The sequence below is a fragment of the Mchenga conophoros genome, linkage group LG12 (assembly GCF_057382185.1).
Source record: "Mchenga conophoros isolate Kocher_MC1m ecotype Shallow Benthic linkage group LG12, M_conophoros_male_GT1.1, whole genome shotgun sequence".
Taxonomy (NCBI): Eukaryota; Metazoa; Chordata; class Actinopteri; order Cichliformes; family Cichlidae; genus Mchenga; species Mchenga conophoros.
Window position 1 is genome coordinate 14768659 of NC_140537.1, and position 22654 is coordinate 14791312.

The window sequence follows — 22654 nt, forward strand, 5'->3', positions numbered from 1 at the left end:
AAAGGCTCTCTCTGTCATTGTGAAACAAAGCTGTTAAACTAGGTCTTTCCTCTCAATACTCCTGTTTGCCGCCTCTTCTGTTTGTCTGTGACGTTTTCATCTTAAATAGTAGGTTTAACTAGAAGGAGGTAACCCCTAATTTGGGCTGTGAGTATTTAGGAGAAACTGAGGCGGGCTGGCAGTGGTGCACTCGATAATTATGTTTTGTGTGATGTTAAAAAGAGTCTCCACTGCTGACTCCCCCAACCCCAAACTGAAATGGAAATCACAATCAGAGAAGGATACAAACAATGGTTTTTTTTGTCCTTTTTTTCCATAGGCCCCCACACTACTACTTCATCTTCCACCACCATTCTCCTTTTAATTCTGGCTTTGTTCATCTAAGCTCTCCTTCCCTTTCACGCCATCTGCTGCAAGGAATTTGCCCCTCACGCTGAAAGTGACACGGACTGTTTCGTCATGGGTGTTTATCTTGCTGCTTGTTTGGGGCTGTATGGATCCTGCTGGACCCTAGCTGGTATAATGAGGCTGAGGGCTGAGAGATGAGCCTCTAAATAAGGGGTGAGGCAGAGGACTAAGTGTGGGTGTTCCTCTTGTCAGGGTCTGGGTTTGTCAGTGTTTGTCAGCACTCCAGCAGAGGAGGGGATCATTAAGGAGTCATTAGTGTATGGACGTGTGCCTCCACCACTCGTCTTGGGGCCCACGCTAATAGAGGATGGAAGGGGAGGGGGGCAGCTTGGCACCCTTGTCTTTTTTCTGTAACCTTCACTGCTTTGTTGATTAAAAAGGATTTGGGGATGATTAGAGGGGTTAATTTAGCAGAAATGCTGGGTGGGGGCAGGAAGAGATTGCTGTCTAACTAAATAAAAGACAACACACCTGTTTCTTACAGTGCACGCTTCACAGGGAAAGGTGGCTTTGTGAGGGCACTCAACTGTTGATATTAAAACCACTATGAGCAATACTACCTTGCACAGAAGTATTTGCTTCCTCACCTCCTGCTGTGCTGTGCTGAGGCACAGAGCTGGCTGTAGTGCAGCATGTCCAGCTCGCTTTGCCTTAATGACACACAGGCTCTCCTCGGCCCACTGGTTTAGAACTGCTCTGCAGCCGCTCGCTTAGCCATGAATCATGAGAGATGGACGGCAGGCATCAGCCAATGGGCCGTGACCAGAGCCGAGGTACAAGGATTGCGTGTGTGTGTGCTTTATTTTCAGCACACATCTGTGCTCCCATATTCTAGTGTGATGTAAGTGTGTCATGTCCTGTTCATGTGCATGTTAGTCTTGGAGCTTTTCAGTGTGCAAACAAACATGAAGCACAATATAAGATTGGGGGGGGGGAATGATGGTTTCCACCTTTATACTGTTCCAGTATTATGGTGTGTGTACTGATTTGTCCCCTAACACACTACTGACCCAGAACATGGACTTTCATGCACACCAGAGTCCAGGCATCATCACCATGTGTATGTATGCACACGTATGCAGGCGTGTGTATTTGTACTGTGCATTTGCTGCATTCGAGGTGACGCAGTGTTGTGTCTCCCCCAGTGGAGCATTTGGAAGGCTGTCAGAGAGATGAATGACTGCCGTTATATCGACTAGTGCTCCCTGCCGCCTCCTCCCTCTTTCCTTCCTCAGTGCCCCGTGCTCCATTTCTCCTTTCCTCTACCCTTCCACATCACCTCCACTTCTTTTCGTTTCTTCTCTTCCATTTCCCCCCATCTTCGTGTAATTTTCTTTCCTTCTCTATGTCTGCTTTTATAGAATCACACACCATATCGCTATATTCTCTGTGAGCATTGCCTTCAGAAAGAGCAGAGACAGTGCAGTGTTGCAGGATTATTTGCTATCATGGGCTTGGCTTTTTTAAATTGACAGCAAATCTGGATGTTGCATGGTCTCTTTGATTTACTGGTTAAAGAATCAATGCAGAAGCATCACAATCCCTGTCTCTAATGCTACTCTAACAAGACTTAAACTCTATAGTTCCTTGTGTGGATTGAACTTCGCAGAATTGGGAAGTTGAGCAATTTGTCTTAAACAACAAACCTTGTCTATCTTTTCATCCCTTGCTGCTCCAATCAGTGGCGAGTGATTAAATAACAAATAAGCAGTGTTTCCTGACATGCTGTTGTGATGCACTTTATGATCATCACTGACATACGCAGATAGCGATCGTCAGACACTCCGGAGACAATCCATCGTGCTCCTTGCAGTTTCCGCTGCGCCTCAGGACACTGAGTACGCCGTAGAAATTTTAATCATTGGGAAAATCAAATGTCCGCTCATTAATCTGTGCAGAGAGATTGATGTCGCACGGCAAGAGGGATGAAGATGGAAGGTGCCAACTCATCTTCCCTTAGAAAATGTGTAACAATAAGGGATGAAGCCTGATTAAAGGTGCCAGCCAGTGCACCATTAATCTACATGGCTTTGATTGAAATAAATTGGATGCTGGAGTACCCAACAGAAAAACTCCTAGCTCTCCTTACCAATATTTTGAATACTCCCACTGTAGTGCTTGCTTTCTGGGGAGATTTCAAGTGGTCCAGGCAGCCTGGATAATGTGTTGTCTTTTAGTCAGGGATTAATTCATTATCTCGTCACATCGGTGTAATCCTTATTACACATTCGGTGAGTCATTCTCATGTAAATTCGGATAAATGCCATCGGGTCAATCTTAGTGTTCTTCACCGGTGACCAGAAATGTGTCACGCTCTAGATTCTGGACAGACCTCCCACTTAAACCTGGCCCTAGTCCAGCCCAGCCCTCATCCAGGCTGGCCAGAGAGCCATTTAAAGCTCTGGAACTGCATCCCTTTCTCCGGCCCAATCGATAGTGGAGCTGTCAGCAAGACGAATGGAGGCTTTAGGAAGTCCATTTTAATGAAGGAGAAGGAGCAAAGGAAAGAGAGGTACTTGGAAAAGGGTGGGGGCAAAAGGACAGGTGGAGGTCCACTGAAAGTAGCTATGAAAGGAATAAAGAAACACAGAGAGTGAGGAAAGGGGGAAAAGGAGAGAAGCAGAGCAGGAATATGTGTGTGTGTGTGTGTGTGTGTGTCTTTATTGAACGTGTGTGTAAAATTATGTGTGCGCTGTGTAATACCGTCTGCATTGAAGGTTGGTGATGGGTGGGCTGGGTTGATTTAGCTACAGTAAGACCTATTTCTAGCTCAGCAGTGTGAAATGGCTGCTTAGCTACAGTAACTTGTAAAGCACACTCCAGCACAGAAACCTATATTAGTTTTATCTGGCCTGCACACCAACACCACATCAAGTCTGGCTCATGAATCATGTCAGCAGCCCTGGGGTAAAAAGACATTGTTGTGACAAGGGAGAGCTACAAATCCAAGGAAACTCCCTCCACAGCCACCCTCTACCTACACACTGGCAGATCAACAGATCTGTGCACGTTTGCATTTAGAAGATGTCCTCTGGAGCGGACATTTGATGCATACGATTCTGTTGGCGGTGCTTGTTTTCAGCCCCTTTAACAGGCATTCTGAGCTGATACCATTTGCCTTGCGTCAATATGCAGAAAAGGATACATGCTAATTGGTCATTAGCGGTAGAGGCTCGAGGTTAGGCACAGTCAGTGGTGTAGACCAACAATCTCTTCTGGGCAGTGGCCCAGCTAAACCCACTGGAGCGATTACTAGCCCTTGATTAGTCAGTGCGACTGTGAAAATGATTGGCCATTTATAAATATAACCAAGTGCCTGCTGTCATCAGCCAAAAAGTTGACAGAACCCTCATGGCATGAAATAAATACACGAGTTTCTATATTTCATTTTACTGTTATAAATCTCTAATAATCTATAAGGCCACTGACAAGTAAGTTGAACAGGGGATTTTGTTAAAAGGCAATATTCTGCTTGGAAACTCATCCGAACAATACTTTGACATGTATCAATCACCTAAACACTCTACAACCCCCCCCCCCCCCCCCCCCCCCCACCACCACCACCACCACCACCACCACCACCACTCCTCTATGGCAGTTCCTGAAGGCAGTGGCCTCTCCCAGTGAGACTATGATGCTCAAGCTGCTCTGGAATGGTTTGATGAACAACACAAAGACCCTGACACACTGACCCAGCCTCCAAACTGCCAAGACAACAATGTGAATGAGCATCATCCTCTGGCTGTGCTGAAACACACCAGAACCTCTGAAGCCCCACCCCACAACTCAAAGGATCCACTGGTGACACTATAGGATACAGCAAGAGGTCCTGTGTCAGCACCGTTATGGGTCAGACCTGTTTTGGTAGCACAAGGAGGAACTTTACAATATTATCCATGTTTTAATCCTGTGGCTGTAAAAAGTTTCCCTTTCTTCTTTCACTGAAACAGGTTGCGTTGGAAAGAAATGCTCCCTCCCCTCTGTGTTTTCCTTTTCTCCTGTATTTAAAGAGTAAAGCCAAAAATAGGACGTCGCTATTCAGCCATCTGTAAAAAGGATGAGTTTGTCCTTAGAGATAAGGTGAAATTCAGAGTTTTGGACAAGTCCATGTGTGTTTTCCAAATGGTTTCTGTGCTACACGTGAACAAGAGGTCTCCCGTGGGAGTCAGAGAGGTCAGTGCAGCTACAAGCATTTGATGTTTACATTATATATAGCTGCTGCACACACAGGGATGTAGGAGGCGGCATATTTGCACAGTGAGGAAATGGTCTTTTTGCATGACTCCCTGACATCACGCCAAAGATGGGGGATTATAGCTCCTCAGTTTGGTTTGGCGCAAGCTTCCGCACAACTCCTATACGCTGAGATTTGTTCTCTTTGTCGCTTTGTCTCTCACCACTCTTATCTTTAGCTTTTGTCCCGACTTACAGCAGTGTCAGCGTTCTTGTCCTTGTGGCACGGTATCCAGAACTTCCAGAGGCTTTCTTGGACGGGAGCCCCGGTTACTGTATGAGGAGGTGGATTGTGTCTTTGTGGAAAGCCATCAGAGAGAGCAATAAAATGGAGAGAAAATACGATGCCCCAAGTGCGTGAAATGAAAGTACTCCATCTTAGGAGGGGATGAAGCCCTCTGGGTTCTGCTTATACTTGACCTTGCAGCACACGTGGTTTGGTCTCTAAATAACAGTCAAGTCAGGAATTAGCTGGCTACACATCAGTTTTGGAAAAATCTCTTGAATGTGCAGCCTTAAGTGTAGCATATTCAGTAGAAGTCTCAGAGGTAAACAGTCATCTGGTTCATTTTATTGCTTCCTTACTCAGAACTAAGTTGCTATTGCTGGTGCTGTCGGTAGAGTTAGTTGGCGTTTGCTTCTGACCAGGTGTGTCCATCTCAGGTTGGATTGGCTCTCATCAGACATGCAGACGCACACAAGTACACTGATGGACCATTTATCCTGAGATTTAATTACGGTGGACAGAGCAGTAAGTTTTGATTTCATAGTAAATAAAGTACTGTTTAACCGTCCTGCATTATTAATGAGCTAACACAACTTAAAGTAGTAGTAATTTACCTATTTAATTAAATGCAAAATGTAAAAACTGAGTAACAAAAACAGGCCGTTGAACAGTGAGGTGCACATATTGTTCCCATACTCGGAGGAAATTACATCCTTGACTGGAAAAGGGAATTTTAGTTTTTGATATTTCTCCTGCAAATTGGCCATAATTGGTTCATATTGTTTTTGATACCAGACTTGCTTTTACAGACTGCACACAGCTGTTTGTGTGCGCTCTGTTTTGTGATTGCGGTGAAAGCATTTGCCCGCATGCATATGTGTGAGCTGGGTGTTTGTGAATATGTGCACGGGCACGTTTTTGACTTCATCGCCATTCGGAGAGGCTTAGCGTGATTAGAGTTGCGTGATCCTCTGAAGAGTTAATGATGAGAGAAGCAGTAGCTCCGCGGAGGCCAATCACACACTAGCCTCTGACAGCACACGGAGGCTTATCTTGCTCTATGCAGTGTGTGTTTCTCTGACTGCGTGTTTGTGTGTGTGTTTGTGTGTGTGCACCACATGGGCTCTAATGCGTGGGAACATGTATTTGATGGGGTTTAGCTATCATTTCTCATGATAGTGTGTATTATCATTTACCATGAACACCATTAAAAATATGCATGATTTCTTTGTCTGGGTGTTTGGCATTTGGGGGTTTATGGACATACAATGAAGAATCCATAATCATATAGCTTCATTATGCCAGTGCCAGACATAGATCCAGCACAGGAGGGGCTCTTGGTACCTCCGGGTCTCGTTCGGGGCTACACACCACACTGAAGAAGGCCGTTGGCTGTTTTCCCCACCCTCCCTTCACTCTGCGGGACTGACTGACAGGCTTAATGACGCTGTCGGGGTTACAGCATGTCTCCAACTCATTTTCGAATGTGATTGAAGTTCGCAGTGGGTAGCTTTTCATCAGTGTTGAGCAGACAAAAGGGACCTTTTTCAGTGTTGTCTTTGTATGTGTGTGCAGTTTGTGTGTTTGCACATGTATGCCTGGAGCTCAGATGAGATGCACAAGAGAAATCACTTTATGGTTGTAACCCGGACTGTGCAGGAATCCCATGTTCCCAGAGATGATAAGCTTTCTATGGGCTTGTCTCTAGTGTGTACTTCACTTGTTTATTGGATGCCATATACTGTATATAGACTGTGTGTGCTGATGTAGTGTCAGAACTGTGGACACTGCACAAAAAAAATGTATGTGCCGGCTGGTGTGTCATTATGCCAAGATCTTATACAGTAAGAAAATTCAAAGGTTACACAGCAATACAACACACAGGAAGTGTTACTTAAAGAATCTAGTCTTATTTATTCTCCTGTGTGTCTATTGGATATATTGCTCAGTAGGCTGGTGTAAGACTGAGTACAGTCCACCTTCATTTGGCCATTTGTTGTTGCAGATGTGAGATGAGTCATGTAATAGTTGTTGGTGTTGGCTCAGCTGTAGCTCTAACTCCTTCCTCCTTTCCACGCCTCCTTTTTCATTTCCGTCCCCTTGTGGCTCTCTTCTTCTCGTCTTCTAAAGCAGGGAACTTGCCTTTATTAAGCAGCAGTAAGGCATATGTTATGGCTGTGAAGCCTCCATCCTGTTGCTAAATGGCAGTGCAGAAGTGGCCTGTGATTGCTCCGTCACTCCAGTGTGAAGTGGGCAATCGAACGTGGACAAAAATCCACTTTGTTTCAAGCCACACTGGCGTGTGCCCCCCCCCCCCAATCATTCCTGCCCATGACTGATGGAAGTAGAAATCGACTCGTGCTTAGGGAGTTTAGTGGAGTCTTCCTCCTACGTTGGCGAATCCCCCTTCTTACATTGCGTGACCTGAACACAAGAGGCATTCCAGAAAAAAATCAGGCCTTCAAATTCCAACCCAGTCCCTGCAGAGTGTTTGGTAAACATATTCGCCTCTCTGCTCTCTCTCTTTCTAGCTCTGCCTCCTTATTCCCCGAGCACCCGCTTTTCCCTTAAATTCCTTCAGTGTGTTTTTCACCAAAATGTGATGTGATTTCTTTTATTTTTCTAGGAACGCCTGTGCTAAAGAAGAAGAAATAGATGTGCTTTTTTCTATTATTTTGTTTATTTATTTACAAGAAGGGGGGGGGGGGGTTACTTGTGTGTGTGTGTGCGATGCTTGGCTGAGATGCCAGCCTAATTCGTGGCTGAAGGGCTGTAACAAAAGCCAATCACCCTTCTACTCTGGCTCCTGTTCTGCCACAGGCGAAAGATACAATCAGGGCCCCTGCTAGCAACTATTTACCCTCTCTGTCAATCAGAGTCCCATGGCACATGCTCACAGCTGAAGGCACCACTGGCAGGTAGCCCAGCGTCACCAACAAAACATGCCTTTAAAAGCGGCGATTATTTCTGGAATGTCCCTTCCTGTGTCCTCTGCACCACATCCCAGTGCTAAACCTGGAATGCCGCTGATCTCTCATCTGCCATTGTGTTTTTTTTTGTTTTTTTGTAGTCAGCCTTGTTCTTAGTTGTCCGCATTACCTGCAAATGAATGCCGTCAGTAATGCTCATCTTGGGGAATTTTCCAACTCAAGAAAACTAATTAGGCAATTTGGTTTTGATTGTTCTGCCTTCACTCGCGGAGTCGCACACATTTAAAACAGGAACAGCATCACCCCAGGAGGTGCACACATCTCAAATGGGACGGAGAATGGAATGTTTCTGGGATTTGGTTTCCATCATGTTGAACTAAGGGAGCTTACCATCCTCATTGTCTTAAATCTCTGTCACAGTGGGAGGTAGTGTGCACATGCGTGGTTTTGAGTCTACGTGTATTTGTGTGCATATGTGGGTAATGTTTTTTATGAATGTGTAATACAGCCCAGTGCTGAAATCCTCCTTTTAGTCTTTATCAGGAAGACCAGTTCTGTCCACCTGCGGCTGAAGCAAAGCACCCAGTGGTGCTGAAAGCATGGGGTTAGTCTGGTGTCGCTCGGAGGAGCCACTTTCTATGGAGCAGTGAGGTGCGAAAGTGCTTTGGAGGGATAGCCCCGTCTTTTGATCCCGCAAAGTGCTGGTGTTGATGCCGTGTTCTGCAGACTGCCTAGGCCACAGTAGCCACCACCACCAGGCTTGTAATTACATTTGGGGAATAAAAGCACAGAGGGAGGAAGAGATTTAAATGGTTTGTGTGCCTGGCTGGAGGTAGAACAAGGCCTTTTCACTCACTCAGCTGCATGTCTTTGCTGATTTATTTTCCTAATACTGCAAAGCATGATGACAAGAGTCAGCATTAAGCACGATTTAGCTAGCAATTTAACTTGCACACGAGAGGTGAGAGATTTTCTTGATGGGAGCATTTGATTTTATTATTATGTGGCATTCCTTGTTTGTACAGAGGACTGAAACTGCATGTTTAGCTGCTTTTGGAGAGGAGCAGCTGGCATCATGTACCACTGCACATTGTTCCCCAAGACGGACTCCAATGTTCATTAGTGATGCATTAGTGATGTAATCTAATCAGCTTAAAATTTACATTTGAGTTCACCTTCTCCAGGGCATAACAAGCAAGAAAACAAAAGTCAGATCTTTTTTTTTTTCATGAAAATAATACGTCCAATACCTAAAAAAATACCCAGAAATACCCCAAATGTTTATATAGTTATGTGAAAAACATAACAAGACTCTCTACAGTCCTGTGAAAGTACACCACATGATTTAATAGCTTCTCGAACCACCTTTAGCAGCAAAAAGTTGAAGTGATCCTTTTCTGTATGACCTTATCAGCCTCTCACATCATTGTGGAGGAATTTTGGCTCACACTTCTTTACAGTGTTGCTTCAGCTCATTGAGTTTTGTGGCCATTCATTTATGTACAGCTCTCTTACAGTCCAACTGCAGCATTTCTGCCAGTTTGAGGTCTGGACTTTGCCTGGGCCATTGCAAAACCTTGATTCTTTTCTTTTTCAGCCATTTTTCAGATTTATATTTTCAGATTTATATTTTGGTATACAGAGTTCATATTTGACTCAGTGACTACCAGGTCCTGTGGCTGCAAAGAAATGTCAAATGAGCACCCCTCCACCACCATGCTCGACAGTTGGTATGAGGTGTTTGTGCTAATGCGCTGTGTGTGGTTTTCATTTGTCATTATATTGTCTTGTCTGTTATTTAACAGGACGACTGAGGCCTGTAGAGTCTGAGATGTAGCTCTTGGGTTTTTTGCAGTTTCTTTGAACATTGTTTGTGGAACTTTGGGGGAATTTGATGGGACATCCACTCCTGGGAAGATTGTGGGATTATTTTAACACACACCTGAATGCTCCAATTAGCAACCTTTCAGAACCTCTGCTTTTATAGAGTTGCTTACACTTGCAGATGATCATGTAATCACTTGCAGCACCTAACTGTTCCTTACCCCCGTTCCTTTTAATTGCTATGGAAGTAGTAAAGCTGTACTGTTTTTTTCACAGGACTGCATAGAGTATTTATAGGACCAGCGGACACAGACCAACGTTGGCATTTATGGCTACCTGAAAAATCATTATTCATTCTCTCTTTCATGGTCACCACCAGTTCCTTAAAAATATGTGGCTCATTAGCTGCTAGATTTTCACCAGCAGGTATTTCATCAGCTCATGCCAATTTTACTCTTCCTGCTGTGAAGATATTGTGCGGTGGGTTTATCAGAGCTTTTTTTGTTGACAGCAGTATTTTGTTGTTTCTTGTGGAAACAGGGTTGATGACAGTATGATTAGTGAGATAAAAGAGGCCAAAAAGCAATGTTTTGTTTGGTCTTTCAAACATTCATTTGCCCCACTGTTAATGAAAAAAGACTTATTTGTGTAGATTTAAATATTTTAATAGAAATTTGATATTGTGTTCTGTCTGTCAAGTGTACCTCTAAGCAGTCATTTAACTAGTCCGCTCATAATACGATTAGTAAGTAAGTAAGTAAGTAAGTAAAATTTTATTTATATAGCACATTTCTAGATAGAGATCACAAAGTGCTTTACAAGATATAACAGATTAAAAAGACAAAATACAAACAAAGTTAGCAAAAGGCAGTTTTAAAAAGATGTGTTTTTAGCTGTTTTTTAAAAGTAATCAATGAATCAGCGGATCGTAAGTCCTGAGGAAGGGAATTCCACAGTCTGGCGGCCACAGTAGCAAAAGCTCTATCACCCCTAGTTTTCAGTCTCGTATACTGAATGACAAGTAGGCCCTGACTACTCGACCTCAGAGACCTACTAGGGGCATAGGGCTGTAAAAGTTCAATAATATATGGTGGTGCTTGTTGTTGAAGAGCCTTAAAAGTTAAAACCAAAATCTTAAACTGGACTCTAAATTCAACAGGAAGCCAATGTAACTGCATAAGCAACGGTGTTATATGTGAAAATTTTGAAGCTTTCGTCAAAAGTCTTGCTGCAGCATTCTGAACGATCTGCAGACGCTCCAAAGAACCTTTATTTAAACAAGTAAACAGGGAATTGCAATAGTCCAGTCGTGAAGAGATAAAAGCATGAATAACAATCTCCAGTTCGGTATAGGATATAATAGAGCTCAATTTAGAAATATTTCTTAAATGATAAAAGCAAGACCGAACAAGAGATTTAACATGACTATCTAACGTAAGAGCAGGATCAAGGATAATCCCTAAGTTCCTGACAGATGGTTTTACAAACGTTGAAAGAGGACCAAGAGCATTTATTATACTGGGTATATGTCTATCTGAGGCACATAAGAGGACTTCGGTTTTACTTTCATTTAGTTGGAGGAAGTTTTCAGCCATCCAGCCTTTAATGGTTTCCAAGCACACATTTAAAAGCCGCAGCTTAGAAGCCTCTTCCGGTTTAAAAGATATATAGAGTTGGATATCGTCTGCATAACAATGGTAACAAATATCCTCAAAAGGGCTCAAAATGTGCTGAAGAGGGAGTAAATAAACTAAAAACAGTAATGGCCCTAGCACAGAGCCTTGTGGCACACCAAAAGACAGGGACGCAGAAGATGATCTATACTTAGAAACTGCCACAGAAGAATATCGTTCAGAGAGATACGAGGAGAACCATTTCAATGCAGTCCCAGAGACACCGACCCAGTGTTTCAGCCTGTTAAGTAAAATATAGTGGTCAACAGTATCAAAGGCCGACGTAAGATCCAACATTAAGAGAACAGAACATTTACCTGCATCGCTTTGTAACAAAATGTCATTAGAAACTCTAAGAAGGGCTGTTTCAGTGGAATGAACTTTACGAAAGCCAGATTGAAATTTGTCGAAAATACTATATTTATCTAAAACTGCTGTAAGCTGCTTAGCCACGATCTTCTCTAGAATCTTAGCAATTAACGGAATTTTTGAGATCGGTCTATAATTGCTAGTGAGAGATGGGTCCAGCATAGGCTTTTTTAACAAGGGATGTATAACAGCAGTTTTAAAATAGGCAGGGACTATGCCCGAGGCCAAGGAGGTATTAATTATAGTAAGAATACAGGGACCAGTAGAGTAAAAGACATTTTTAAATAATGATGCAGGTAAAAAATCAAGAGAGCAAGAGGATAATTTTGTTGCACTAACTATTTTTCCCAGCTCTGGTAGTGAAACAGGTGAAAAACCTTCTAAAACAACAGGCCGAGCTGGCGTGGGAACAGACAGCGCAGACACTGAAAAAGACAGGTTTTTCCTTATGTTGCTAATTTTTTCTAAAAAGAAAGCAAGAAAAGTTTCACAATCTTCAACAGAAGAAATAATAGCAGCAGGTGGAGCAGGAGTAATAATATATAATATTAGTAATAGTATCAAATAAAACTTTAGGATTACCTCTGCTCCTTGCAACCAACTGAGAAAAGTAAGCAGCCCTCGCAACTCTAATAGCATTGTTAAATGAGGCTAAAAGATCCTTTAAATAAAGGAGATGAACATTTAAGTGTGTTTTCCTCCATAACCGCTCAGTTTTACGACAATTACGTTTTAGAAGACGAATGTTGTCATTTAACCAGGGTACAGACTTGGAAACAGGCACAGGTCTCATTTTAATCGGACAGATTTCATCTAAGATCGAAAGACAATGATAATTGAATAGATCTATAGAAAAATCAACATCGTTTTGTGGGGATAATGTTAAATTAAAAACATCAGAGAACTTCTGTGCTGTGGAGGAGTCTAAAGTGCGGGAAATAACTGTCCGATGAACAGGAGACATAGGCTCATAAAAAGACATATTAAAAAAGACACAATAATGGTCAGAAATAAAAATGTCCTTAGAACAGATATAATCAATATTACTACTAATAATAATAATCATAACAAAAATAATAACCCAGGAAATGTGATCCTTCTGATCTGGGATCACTTTCTGTTAAGCAGAAAGCAGCAAACTCTGTTTCATTGCTGCTGATTTACTGAGAAGACAGAGGAAGGAAACTTAAAGATGTGCACTGCCTGTCATGACTAATTAAGCCAGTGCATCTTTACTTTTTAATACCCCTTTCTTCTCTTTACTATTTTCAGCATTGATCTAGATTGTGAGAATGCTACTTTAAAAACAAAAAAAAACTTGATAGAAGTCAAGTTCTGTTTCACAGAAATCCGATGTGGTCTAAACCCATTAGGTGTTAGTGTTAGTGGATTAGAGGAGAGCAGTGCAGGAGCGCCTATCTCCCCTCTAAAAGAGAACTGTGAGGTGGTGATAGTCTGGACGTTTGGTTGTCACTCTTCATTTCATTCTTTGTGTCAGGGTGCTCCAAGCACCAACTCTGGCCAGCTCATATTGATCCGGGTCCTTCTCTCCTCTCCTCACAAGCACACCAAATTTTCTTGTGCACCATTAAAAACATTGAGCTGCGTAGTTCGAAATGCCAGGCCTGACTTGTCCAGCTGTGCAGACTAACAGAGACACACCACTTCCCATCTTTAGGCTTCTGAAATGCCCTTGAATAACCCATGACTTGTGCGTCCTTGGATTGACTGCCTGGTATCCTGCTGAATGCTAACAGATGCGAAGTGGAGGCCTACAAGCTACGCTATATTTGGCACCATGTCCTCAGCCGCAGCAGGAAACCGTAACGGCAGCTAATTAGCTTTTAATGGATAGACTTTGAAACCAGTGTTATATGATGACATGGCACACCCCTTTTAATCTAACTTTAGACTGTTGTGTTGCTTTTGCAGTTTCTTTTATCAGTGTTTGAATGACATGAAACTCAGGGCACTGGAGGTTTTGCACACATGCAAGCCTTTTTTGACATTGTTTTCACCTTCCGGAGATAATAAAGACAAGTTGCCGTGATGCTGAAAACTATTGTGGGTCTGTCTTTTTCTTGCGCATAAAATTGATCAGGAATCAATCGATAGCAAACGGATAAAGAGAGGGACCTATAAACAGAATTGATAATGACACGTGGATCGATAAAATCATGTCAGCAGCCACCCCAGTAGCTTATCCCACCTGCAGTACCTTTGGATTAACTTAGAGTAGTCATTTTCAATTACCTTCAGTATTATTAGAGTTTAAAGAAGGTGTTTTCCACTCTTCAAAGCACCGTGCATTTCTCTGTTCTGTGTCCTTTTGCTTGAGGCTTTGCAAACCTTGATGTTTACCTCAAGCCCCCCCTGCTCTCAGATGACTTTGAAACACCACTGTGATTTCCCCTTCTGTCACCACAAGGTCTCTCAAGAATTGATTCCCTACAGCAGCAGGCATCACACACAGCTATGCCTGTGGAGATTTGACTTTAGCACAGAAATAAACAGCAGTGTCGTGCAACCCTTCAAGGCTTTGCTCTGATTTAGAGTACATTAAGATTCATTCACAGTGCCCCACTTCCCCTGTGTGCCACCTCTTCAATTTCCTCCTCAACCAGACTTTAGATTCATGTGTTTATATCAGCAGGCAGGAGGGCTGTTTTTGCATTTGAACAATGCTGACATCCTGTCACAGGGGACGGGCACTCTGAGGTAGGGGACTGCTGAGGGTGGGGGGCTGGGAAGCTCACTTACCGTGCTGCCCTCTCTTTCTTTTCCTCACTTAACATTTGGCCATTTCTGTAAGCCTTGTTTTGTCTAGCATATTGTCAGAGAGAGGGAGCTTGAAATATCAAACCCCCACACCACTTAAAGGGAACAGTCAAATTTTCCACCAACACCAATGGAGACTGTCAGGTTCAATTTTACTCTGTGCCTCTAGTGTTCCTCCCTCTCAGCTGCCTGTTTGCCACCAACTCACAGGCTATAGCCTCAAACAAACGAGTGGATATGAGTAGAAGCATGTTCCAGAACACCGTTGCAAAAATGTGGCTAAGCACAGAAGTACACACACACACACACGCACAGATGCGCAAACATGACAGAAGACACAGAGCTCAGGGATACATGCGGAATATTTGTGCGTTAGGTTGTGAGATAGTGAGATAGTAAAAATGTGGCTTGCCATGTCGTTATCGTTAGCTAATGATACACGTTATTTTGTGTCTATATGTTTGCAGTGAGTGTGCAGCTCTGTGTGACTGCAGTAGTCAGTCTGACAGGCAGCACAGTAGCTGTAATGAGTGCCCACTGCTTGACCTTTAGTGACAATCAATCCTTTGTGCACATGTCCATTGAAGGCTAAAGGAATTATTAACCTTCCTACCTCTGGCGTCATTCATCTGCACGCTGGAGGTTACACAGGTCAGAGAAAAACAAGTGGCTCCGCTGGTATCTCTTCAGTCTGAATAGATCAAATCAGCTCTGGTGATTGATTAACGTAATTGGCAGCCACCAAAATTATATCTGTATTTCTTTTCTTCTCAGACAAAAACAAATAACATTCCCACAAAGGCGCAGTTGATGATACGGCCCGTCTTTCATTGATTTGCAATTCTGGAAGCAACAGAGTTATGACTTTTATGAATGTTATTTTCAAAGTTGGAAAGGAAAATAGAAACGGGGCTGAAATTTGGCTCCGAAGATGCAACGTTGAATTGAGCTTGGAATGCAGCGAGTTTATCAGCCACCGTGGACTTGTGTGCGTTCGATATGTGTGTGTGTGTCTGTTTGTGTAAGCTCACAAATGCGTGTGTGAAAGCGAGCAATCAGGCACAGCTGTACCTGCCCTCGCTTGGCAAAGCAGAGCATTTGCCTGCTTAAAAAAACAGAAGGTTCTGCTATGGCAGAGAGGCAGTCATTTGGCTGATCTAATGGTGGCTCCCATAGGATCCATATCTGTGTGCAAACACCGAGCGAGGAAAGAGAATGGAATATACACCCATAAAACCAGATGAATATTTTATCATACAAATCCCCACCCCCAGTCCTCCAGAGTGACGTCGCCAGCGTGCCTCCTTTATGTTCCCCCCTTTTTCTCTCTTGTTTTTTCATACATGCATATATGTGTTTTTGTTTTTCGTTGTTGTTTTGTTTCGTTTATTTTTTTGCATGCATAGACAAGAACGCTCACCTTTAAAAAGCCTCGTTCAAGTTCCTTTGAGAGCATCTGTGACTGGTCTGTTCCGTTTATTACTGTTGAGATGTTTTCTTTTTTGTCAAAATGCATCTCTGCAGGTGAATTCAGATCTAAAGACATCCTCGCCCTGGGGACGTCTCCAGCATTCTCTTCTCTCATCCTTCAAACACAATCTCTTCCATAGCCTTTTATCAGGCCCCATTCCTCCTCCTCCTCCTCCCACTCTGCTCTTCCCTGCACCCCCCCGCTCCCTCCAGTGTGTGGTTCTGTTCCCTGCCAGCCAGGCTCCTGTTGCTGCCTGAGCCCAGCTCGTTAAGGGAAACACTGGTGCATGGTCCTCCTCACCTTCCCTCTGCACTGCCTTTTAATTAGACAGCTGTTCCTGTGTGCATGCGTTTTGCAGGAGGATACATTGAGGTGCGAGCGTGTGGTGTTGCAAATGTTCTCAGTCACACTAGTCACCTTTTTGAAGCGACTGGTATCACTTCAGATGCTTGTTTCATGCCTGGGTTAACCCAGGAAGTTAATGATGGCGTATACTCGATACATGGTAGCTTTTATCAAACACAGCTGACACAGATTTTTGCTGGTTTGAGCTTCTTTAAAATGAATATTTGTTTATTTAGCTTGTGTATCTCTTGTTCTGTCTCCCTTCCCTCACACCCAACCGGTCACTGCAGATGGCTGGACATTCTTTCCTGTTAAAAGGGAGTTTTTCCTTCCTGCTGTCGCTGCCGTTGTCTGATTGTTGGGGTTCCCTCTCTAACAAGTCGTTGTTTGGTGCTATATAAATAAAGTTGACTTGTGTTTTACACATATAATGAATGGCAAGCACTCAAATGTGTCATTTAAATACGTAACATTGGGCTTTTTAAATGGGCATATTGGACTACTTTTCTTCTTCTGATTACTCCTCGCCTCTTCCGTATAATACCATTAATAAGACTTTACTAAAATAGGAGCTACTCTGCCCTGCTGCAGCACATGCCTTTTGGACAGAGGGTAAACTTTAACATCTTACACCTTACTGACCTCTAATTCTATCACTTTTATGCTATGTGCACTTATGTTTAAGCCAATATAGCAAGTTTAGCCTTCAGACCTTTGTGATTTCTTCTTTAGCTCAAACCTGTGAAGAAGCGTGTCTCTGACCAGACACAGATACAGCCACCAGGTTCAGCTGAAGAAGCAAAGGGCAGAGCAGTGGATGCTTGTTTGTACACTCGCCCTTGTATTTGTTTGCCTATTTTTGTTCGCACAGAAGGAGGTCCCACACCTATGTTTATACGAATAGTAGTGGGAGTCTCTCTACAAGGCCAGCCATAATCCAACTATTTAGATCTCCATGGCAACCAGGCTTGTCCTATAAGCTCTGCCAGTGTGTGATGATAGCCTTGGTTGTTTAAAGTATATCAGACCTCATAGGTCCAAAGTGAAAAAAAGGAGGATGTTCAAAGAGCCATAGTCCCACAGCTGCAAGGCGAGGCATAACCACACAGCTCAGTGCTGCAGTGAAGTGGTGGGCAGCACTCGTCTGTTCCAGTGTAAGAAATAAAACACACACCAGGGGCTCAGAGTCACACAACGTGCATACCACCAAGGCCAGTGATCAAAAGCAGCCTCGCTGCATGACTTAAGGGGCTAATTATGTAAAGTATAATGCATTACTTCTAGCATGTTCTATGAAAGCAGCCATTTCTCTTATGTGCTACAAAATATAAACATACTTAGTTGTGGAGTCAAAGAGAGAAAAACCAGCAAGAAATCCTAAACTACTGTCCCTGTCAGGGGAAAAAACGGAGCCAAGCATTTCTGATTAACATGTCATCTCAGCCCGTCCTCTATATCCCTCTCGTTCCCTCCTCTCTCCCCGGCAGAACTAGTTTACCTTTCATTAGCAGACCTTTGGTGCAAAATGTGTTTGCTGATAAGAGCCAGTGGTTTATCAACAGTTTATAATGGACGGCGTTGGGATTAATCAAATCAGCACACATCCGGAGAAGGGCTGGACTCTGTAAACACAATCAGATCTGACTCTCCAGACGAATTGAGCGGAGCGGGGGAGACGAGCGTAAGAATGTGGAGGGAGGAAAGATAAGTGCAGAAAAGAAATGGACTCAAATTAGAATGAAGTCAATTTGGCAGAAATTACGCAGCATTATTCCTCTTCCCCGACTGAGTGTTATTTTTTGTAACTAGCGGGGAGTCAGAATGAGCAGTGTTGGGGAGGACTGCAGTCAGAAGTGAGAAAGATTCATATGGTCCCAAGCACTGTCCAAAAACACCGAGCCAAACGCTGTGTATCCTCTGTAACTGGTAAGGCTGGCTCCTCATTATCTGCCTATCTTGGCTTCCATCTGAGGAGAAAATGCAGCGTTGCAGTCTCACTTTAGAGGGACACTGATCACAAGAGCAACTCATCTCAACTGGAGAATGATTGTGCCCCCCTCCCACTCCCCGTTTTCTCTCCCCCGTCTCCCACTGCGCCCGGTTGAAGACAGACAGAAATGAGGAATCCTCTCTGTTTTTCTGCTCAGAAGAGTTGAAGTTTGAATCGGAGAGATGGAGGGAAGCTTCAAAAGGCACATGTAATTGAGCAGCTCTAGATAGGCTATCTGGGAACATGAAACAGCAACAGTTGTGACGGAGGGATAATTGCCTCCCTGGGCTTGTATAATGCCTTGTCGAGTCTTTAAACTTGAGCAAACTGCTGGAAGTCCTTATGTCAGCAGGTAATTGATTCCAGGCATCAGCAGCTATGTGAAATGACGGAACAATAGCGCTGGATTGGTGCATTAAAAAAAGAATGTGTGAAAGATTCAGAGAAAAATGTTTGTCTTTATAAGCATTTTCAAGAGTGTCCGATTGTATTGATTTTTTTTTCTCAGCAATCTTCTTCGCTTTTATATTTATTCAGAGCGCTCAATATTTTCATTAAGTGGTGCTGGAACGATGCAAAAAAAAGAAAACAAAAAACCCCATCTCCTGCTCTCCAGTTCTTTAAATCGCATCCGTATTTGTATTTGTTAAGCAATATGGAAATGGTTAAAGCGAATTGAATTCACGGAGGTCCCTTGCCTTTTCTCACGACTACATTGGGTAGTTCAGCCTTTGCTATAACTGTAACTTTTAATTTTCCAGTTTTGACTTTCTGGGTATGTTATGATCCAGGTCATTTCTGTTGCTGAGGCTGCACGCAGGCCAGGATGGGCTCTAATGTGGCCTTAACTGTCAGGATGTCTGTCCTTTCCTCTGGCCTCCCTCCAACCCTCTTCCTGGCTGGTGGATGCAGAGTGGGACCTCAGGAAGGAGATGCTTTATTAGATGCCCCTGCATGAGTAATTGAACATCTGTTCACACAAAGACAACTGACCCTAATTCCCAGCTGTTTATCCTCCATATAAACAGCTAATAAGCTTGCAGTGAATGTGCCATATAGGGGGTCAAAAATCTACTTTTAGAAATCTCTATATTTATATACTGAAATGCCTCCTATTTTGCAGGTATAACCAGTGTTTTCTGTAATTTCATTTTCACAGATGGACGTTGGTTATAAAAATGGAAAGACTGACTAAATGGCAACGCCTGGAGTCTATTTCTGTTCTCCGTGTTTTTAGCGCGTGAGAGCTTGAAAGCAGTCAGTCAGTTGGCCGCCCGCAGCTCTGGTGTGAAGCTAAAACACCCATTCTCTCCCTCCTGATTAGCAGTGTCTTTGTTCCGTTGGTGGTGGCGCGCCACGAAGCGTGATTGCAGTGGGCAAACTGGCGGCTTTAAAACAAGCCTGCTGCTGCGCTGATCTGCATCACACTTTACCCCCCTCCTCGCTCAGCCAAAGACAAAATCAAATCAGGTTTTGTTTGTTGTTCAGTCTCTGAGCACTAAGCCTCCTATGAGATTTGGGGAGTTTAGATTTTCCTTCTTTCCTTTCTTTTTCTCATTTGATCTACAGTACATCTGGGTAAAGGGACATATTGGTGTGGGTGGGGAATGTCTGAAGTAGAAGCAAAAAACAAAAACTCACTGTTGCTCAAATGTGGGTGTAATTAATTGTTTTTGTGTTTTCTTTACATTTGCATAGATTTTAGTATCTTGCTGTTTATTTCAGTATCTGCCTTTCTCTTTTTCTCTAGGCGGCCTCAATGGCACTGAGCAGCTTGGGCCATGTATATACAGCCATAGGGGACTACCCGAATGCCCTAGCCAGCCACAAGCAGTGTGTCCTTCTGGCCAAGCAGTCCAAAGATCAACTGTCTGAGGCTCGCGAGCTGGGAAACATGGGAGCCGTCTACATTGCCATGGGAGACTTTGATAATGCTGTCCAGTGTCACGAGCAGCACCTGAGCATCGCCAAGGCCCTGGAAAATAAACGTGAGGAGGCCCGGGCCTATAGTAACCTGGGCAGTGCTTACCACTATCACCGCAACTTTGACAAGGCCATGTCCTACCATACTCACGTTCTGGAGCTCGCGCAAGAGCTGGAGGAGAAGTCCATCGAGATGAGAGCCTACGCAGGACTGGGTCATGCTGCCCGCTGTATGCAGGATCTGGAGAGGGCCAAGCAGTACCACGAGCAGCAGCTGGCTATAGCCGAGGGCTTGAAGGACAGGGCTGCAGAAGGAAGGGCCTCTTCCAATTTAGGTATGTAAGTTTAGGTTGGATGTTGTGTAATGTACACTGTGGTCTTCAATACTGTTAGGCAATTTCTCACAATTGTAACACACAGAATGATGAACAAATACATATTCCTATATCTATACATTTATCTCTAATTAATCTAAATCTGAATCCATAGTAGAGTCTAACAAGAAGAAAGAAAGATAATACTGTAACTATAAGAGGTGACGTCTTATGCTTGGAGACCAAAAGCTGTGTTGCATTCACAATCAGGAGGCTGCGTTTGAACTGATGTACTGGGTCAGCTGGTTGTTAACTGATCGCACTGTTTAAGCAGTTCATCCATAAGACATACAGACAGCCCTCGGTGGTTTATGTGTTTTTATGCTCTTACAGCAGCAGCAATCATGTTATCCTCTGTGTTGACAACCACGAGGTAAACTGTATAATCATGCTGCTCCTTTAGAGCTCTAAGGATTAGTTAATAAATTGATTAGTTAATCAACAGGAGATAAACAAGCTTTTCTTTGTCTGATTATAGATTGTGTCTTGTTGTGTTTTGGAGAATAAAAAACAAAAAATCGGATTAATTTATGTTCGACTTTGAGCAATTACAGTTGACAGCTTCCAATATTTACTGACATTTTGCAGACAAACCATTTAATCCATTAAACCCTTAATACTCACTTGCTCGGTGGAAGTTTGATCAACAAAATAACTTACATCTGTAAGTTTCTCTGTTCTTATAAAACCCTTTCCCTTCAGGAAAATGCACCTTATTTAAGGATGAATTCTCTTGTCTGAGTGGAAGTTGTGATCACGTGTCAAAATGGTCACTGCTAACACGACAGTTTGCGATGCCCAGTGTTTTCACGCATTTGTCACTTAACACAACTATTTCACACACATCCTCCATCAAGTCACCTCCTGTAAGACTTTTTGAGACTTCAGTTACATGCATCTGTTCTATGTGTTGTCACACACTTGAAAGTAGTTAGTGGCAAAAACAATCACTTTTACATGGATAATTGCCATGTGGAATGGCATTGCAGCTCTTTTGCAGTTGCTGGTTAGTGTTCTTGTTCAGCACTAGAACTATTCCACATACGTGTTTGTCCCTACAATTAATTTCAATCTAGAAAGATGTAAAACTGGGGCTCAGGTTCAAAAATAGATCAAATTTTCAAATTTGATTTCAAATTTTCTACCAAGACTTCGAATACTTGCACTTTATTGGACATATTGCTTTGCATTGTCAGAAGTTGAGGTAAACTTTTATGTTGTTGTTGGTTTTTGTTTGAATGTTTTTACTTCTTCTCTAAAAACCGTCAGTCACCATATGGTGCGATCCCTCACTTCAAATGCCATCCTGTTCAGGAGCTCAATGACAGATCTATTTCAAAGCACATCCTCCAAAATGAGGAAGCATCTGGTAGTTTGATAGCAAGAAATCTTGTGGACTGGAAGTAGATAACATTTCAGTTACTCTATATTTACACGTAGCTGCTGTAAACCAAGCTTTCTTGGTTTAAGGCGTTTTTTGAATTAATACAGAACAATGGAGGAGACTAAAGAGATGGAATATGAGTGTTTAATGACTGCTCTTTGCATTGTTTTAGGCTGATTATGAGTTTGAGAGCCTCGTCTTAGGCTTTTGGCTATGTTGCAGGCTGCATTCCTTTGTCTTCTTTAAATGCGCTGCTTATTTATTATTGTTTTACTGAATATTTACGACTCATAAAGCCAAGCAGTATATTATACACTGAAAATATGCTGTGGTGTTACTTTATCATTACTATTTTGTGGAACGTTGCTTGCAGAAATATATATTTAATTCATAAATGAATGTCTCAAGTGGACAGTGCACAGCAGATAATGTGATATAAGGCAAGTGAAGTGCAAGGAGTCTACACTGAGAGCAAGGAGGATGGTGCATGTTAAAATCAGCTGTCATTTCTACTTGGAGACTGTCAGAAAGTAAATAGACCCCCATGCAAGTATGTAATTCTTAATGGGAAATTCCCTGACATAAATTTGCTCTGCTCTCACCTTCAGAATGGTTCAGACTTAATCACATCTTCCATTGAAATGTGAATGTGAGATAGATATAGAAGTTAGGTGGGAGAAAATGTAATATTTGATTGAGCCGGATCTTAAAAATGTAATTACAATC

The 22654-nt window shown here is 42.9% G+C and overlaps 1 protein-coding gene across 3 annotated transcripts in view; it reads left to right on the plus strand.

Annotated features, from left to right (window-relative positions):
* The window catches only part of LOC146562296 (tetratricopeptide repeat protein 28-like), a 196806-nt gene that overhangs the window by 135168 nt on the left and 38984 nt on the right, over positions 1-22654 (plus strand). For all 3 annotated transcript variants that reach the window (XM_085293926.1, XM_085293927.1, XM_085293928.1), the window contains one exon: positions 19998-20505. In XM_085293926.1, coding sequence (XP_085150052.1) covers positions 19998-20505 — 508 coding nt within the window. The remainder of the gene's footprint in view (positions 1-19997; positions 20506-22654) is intronic.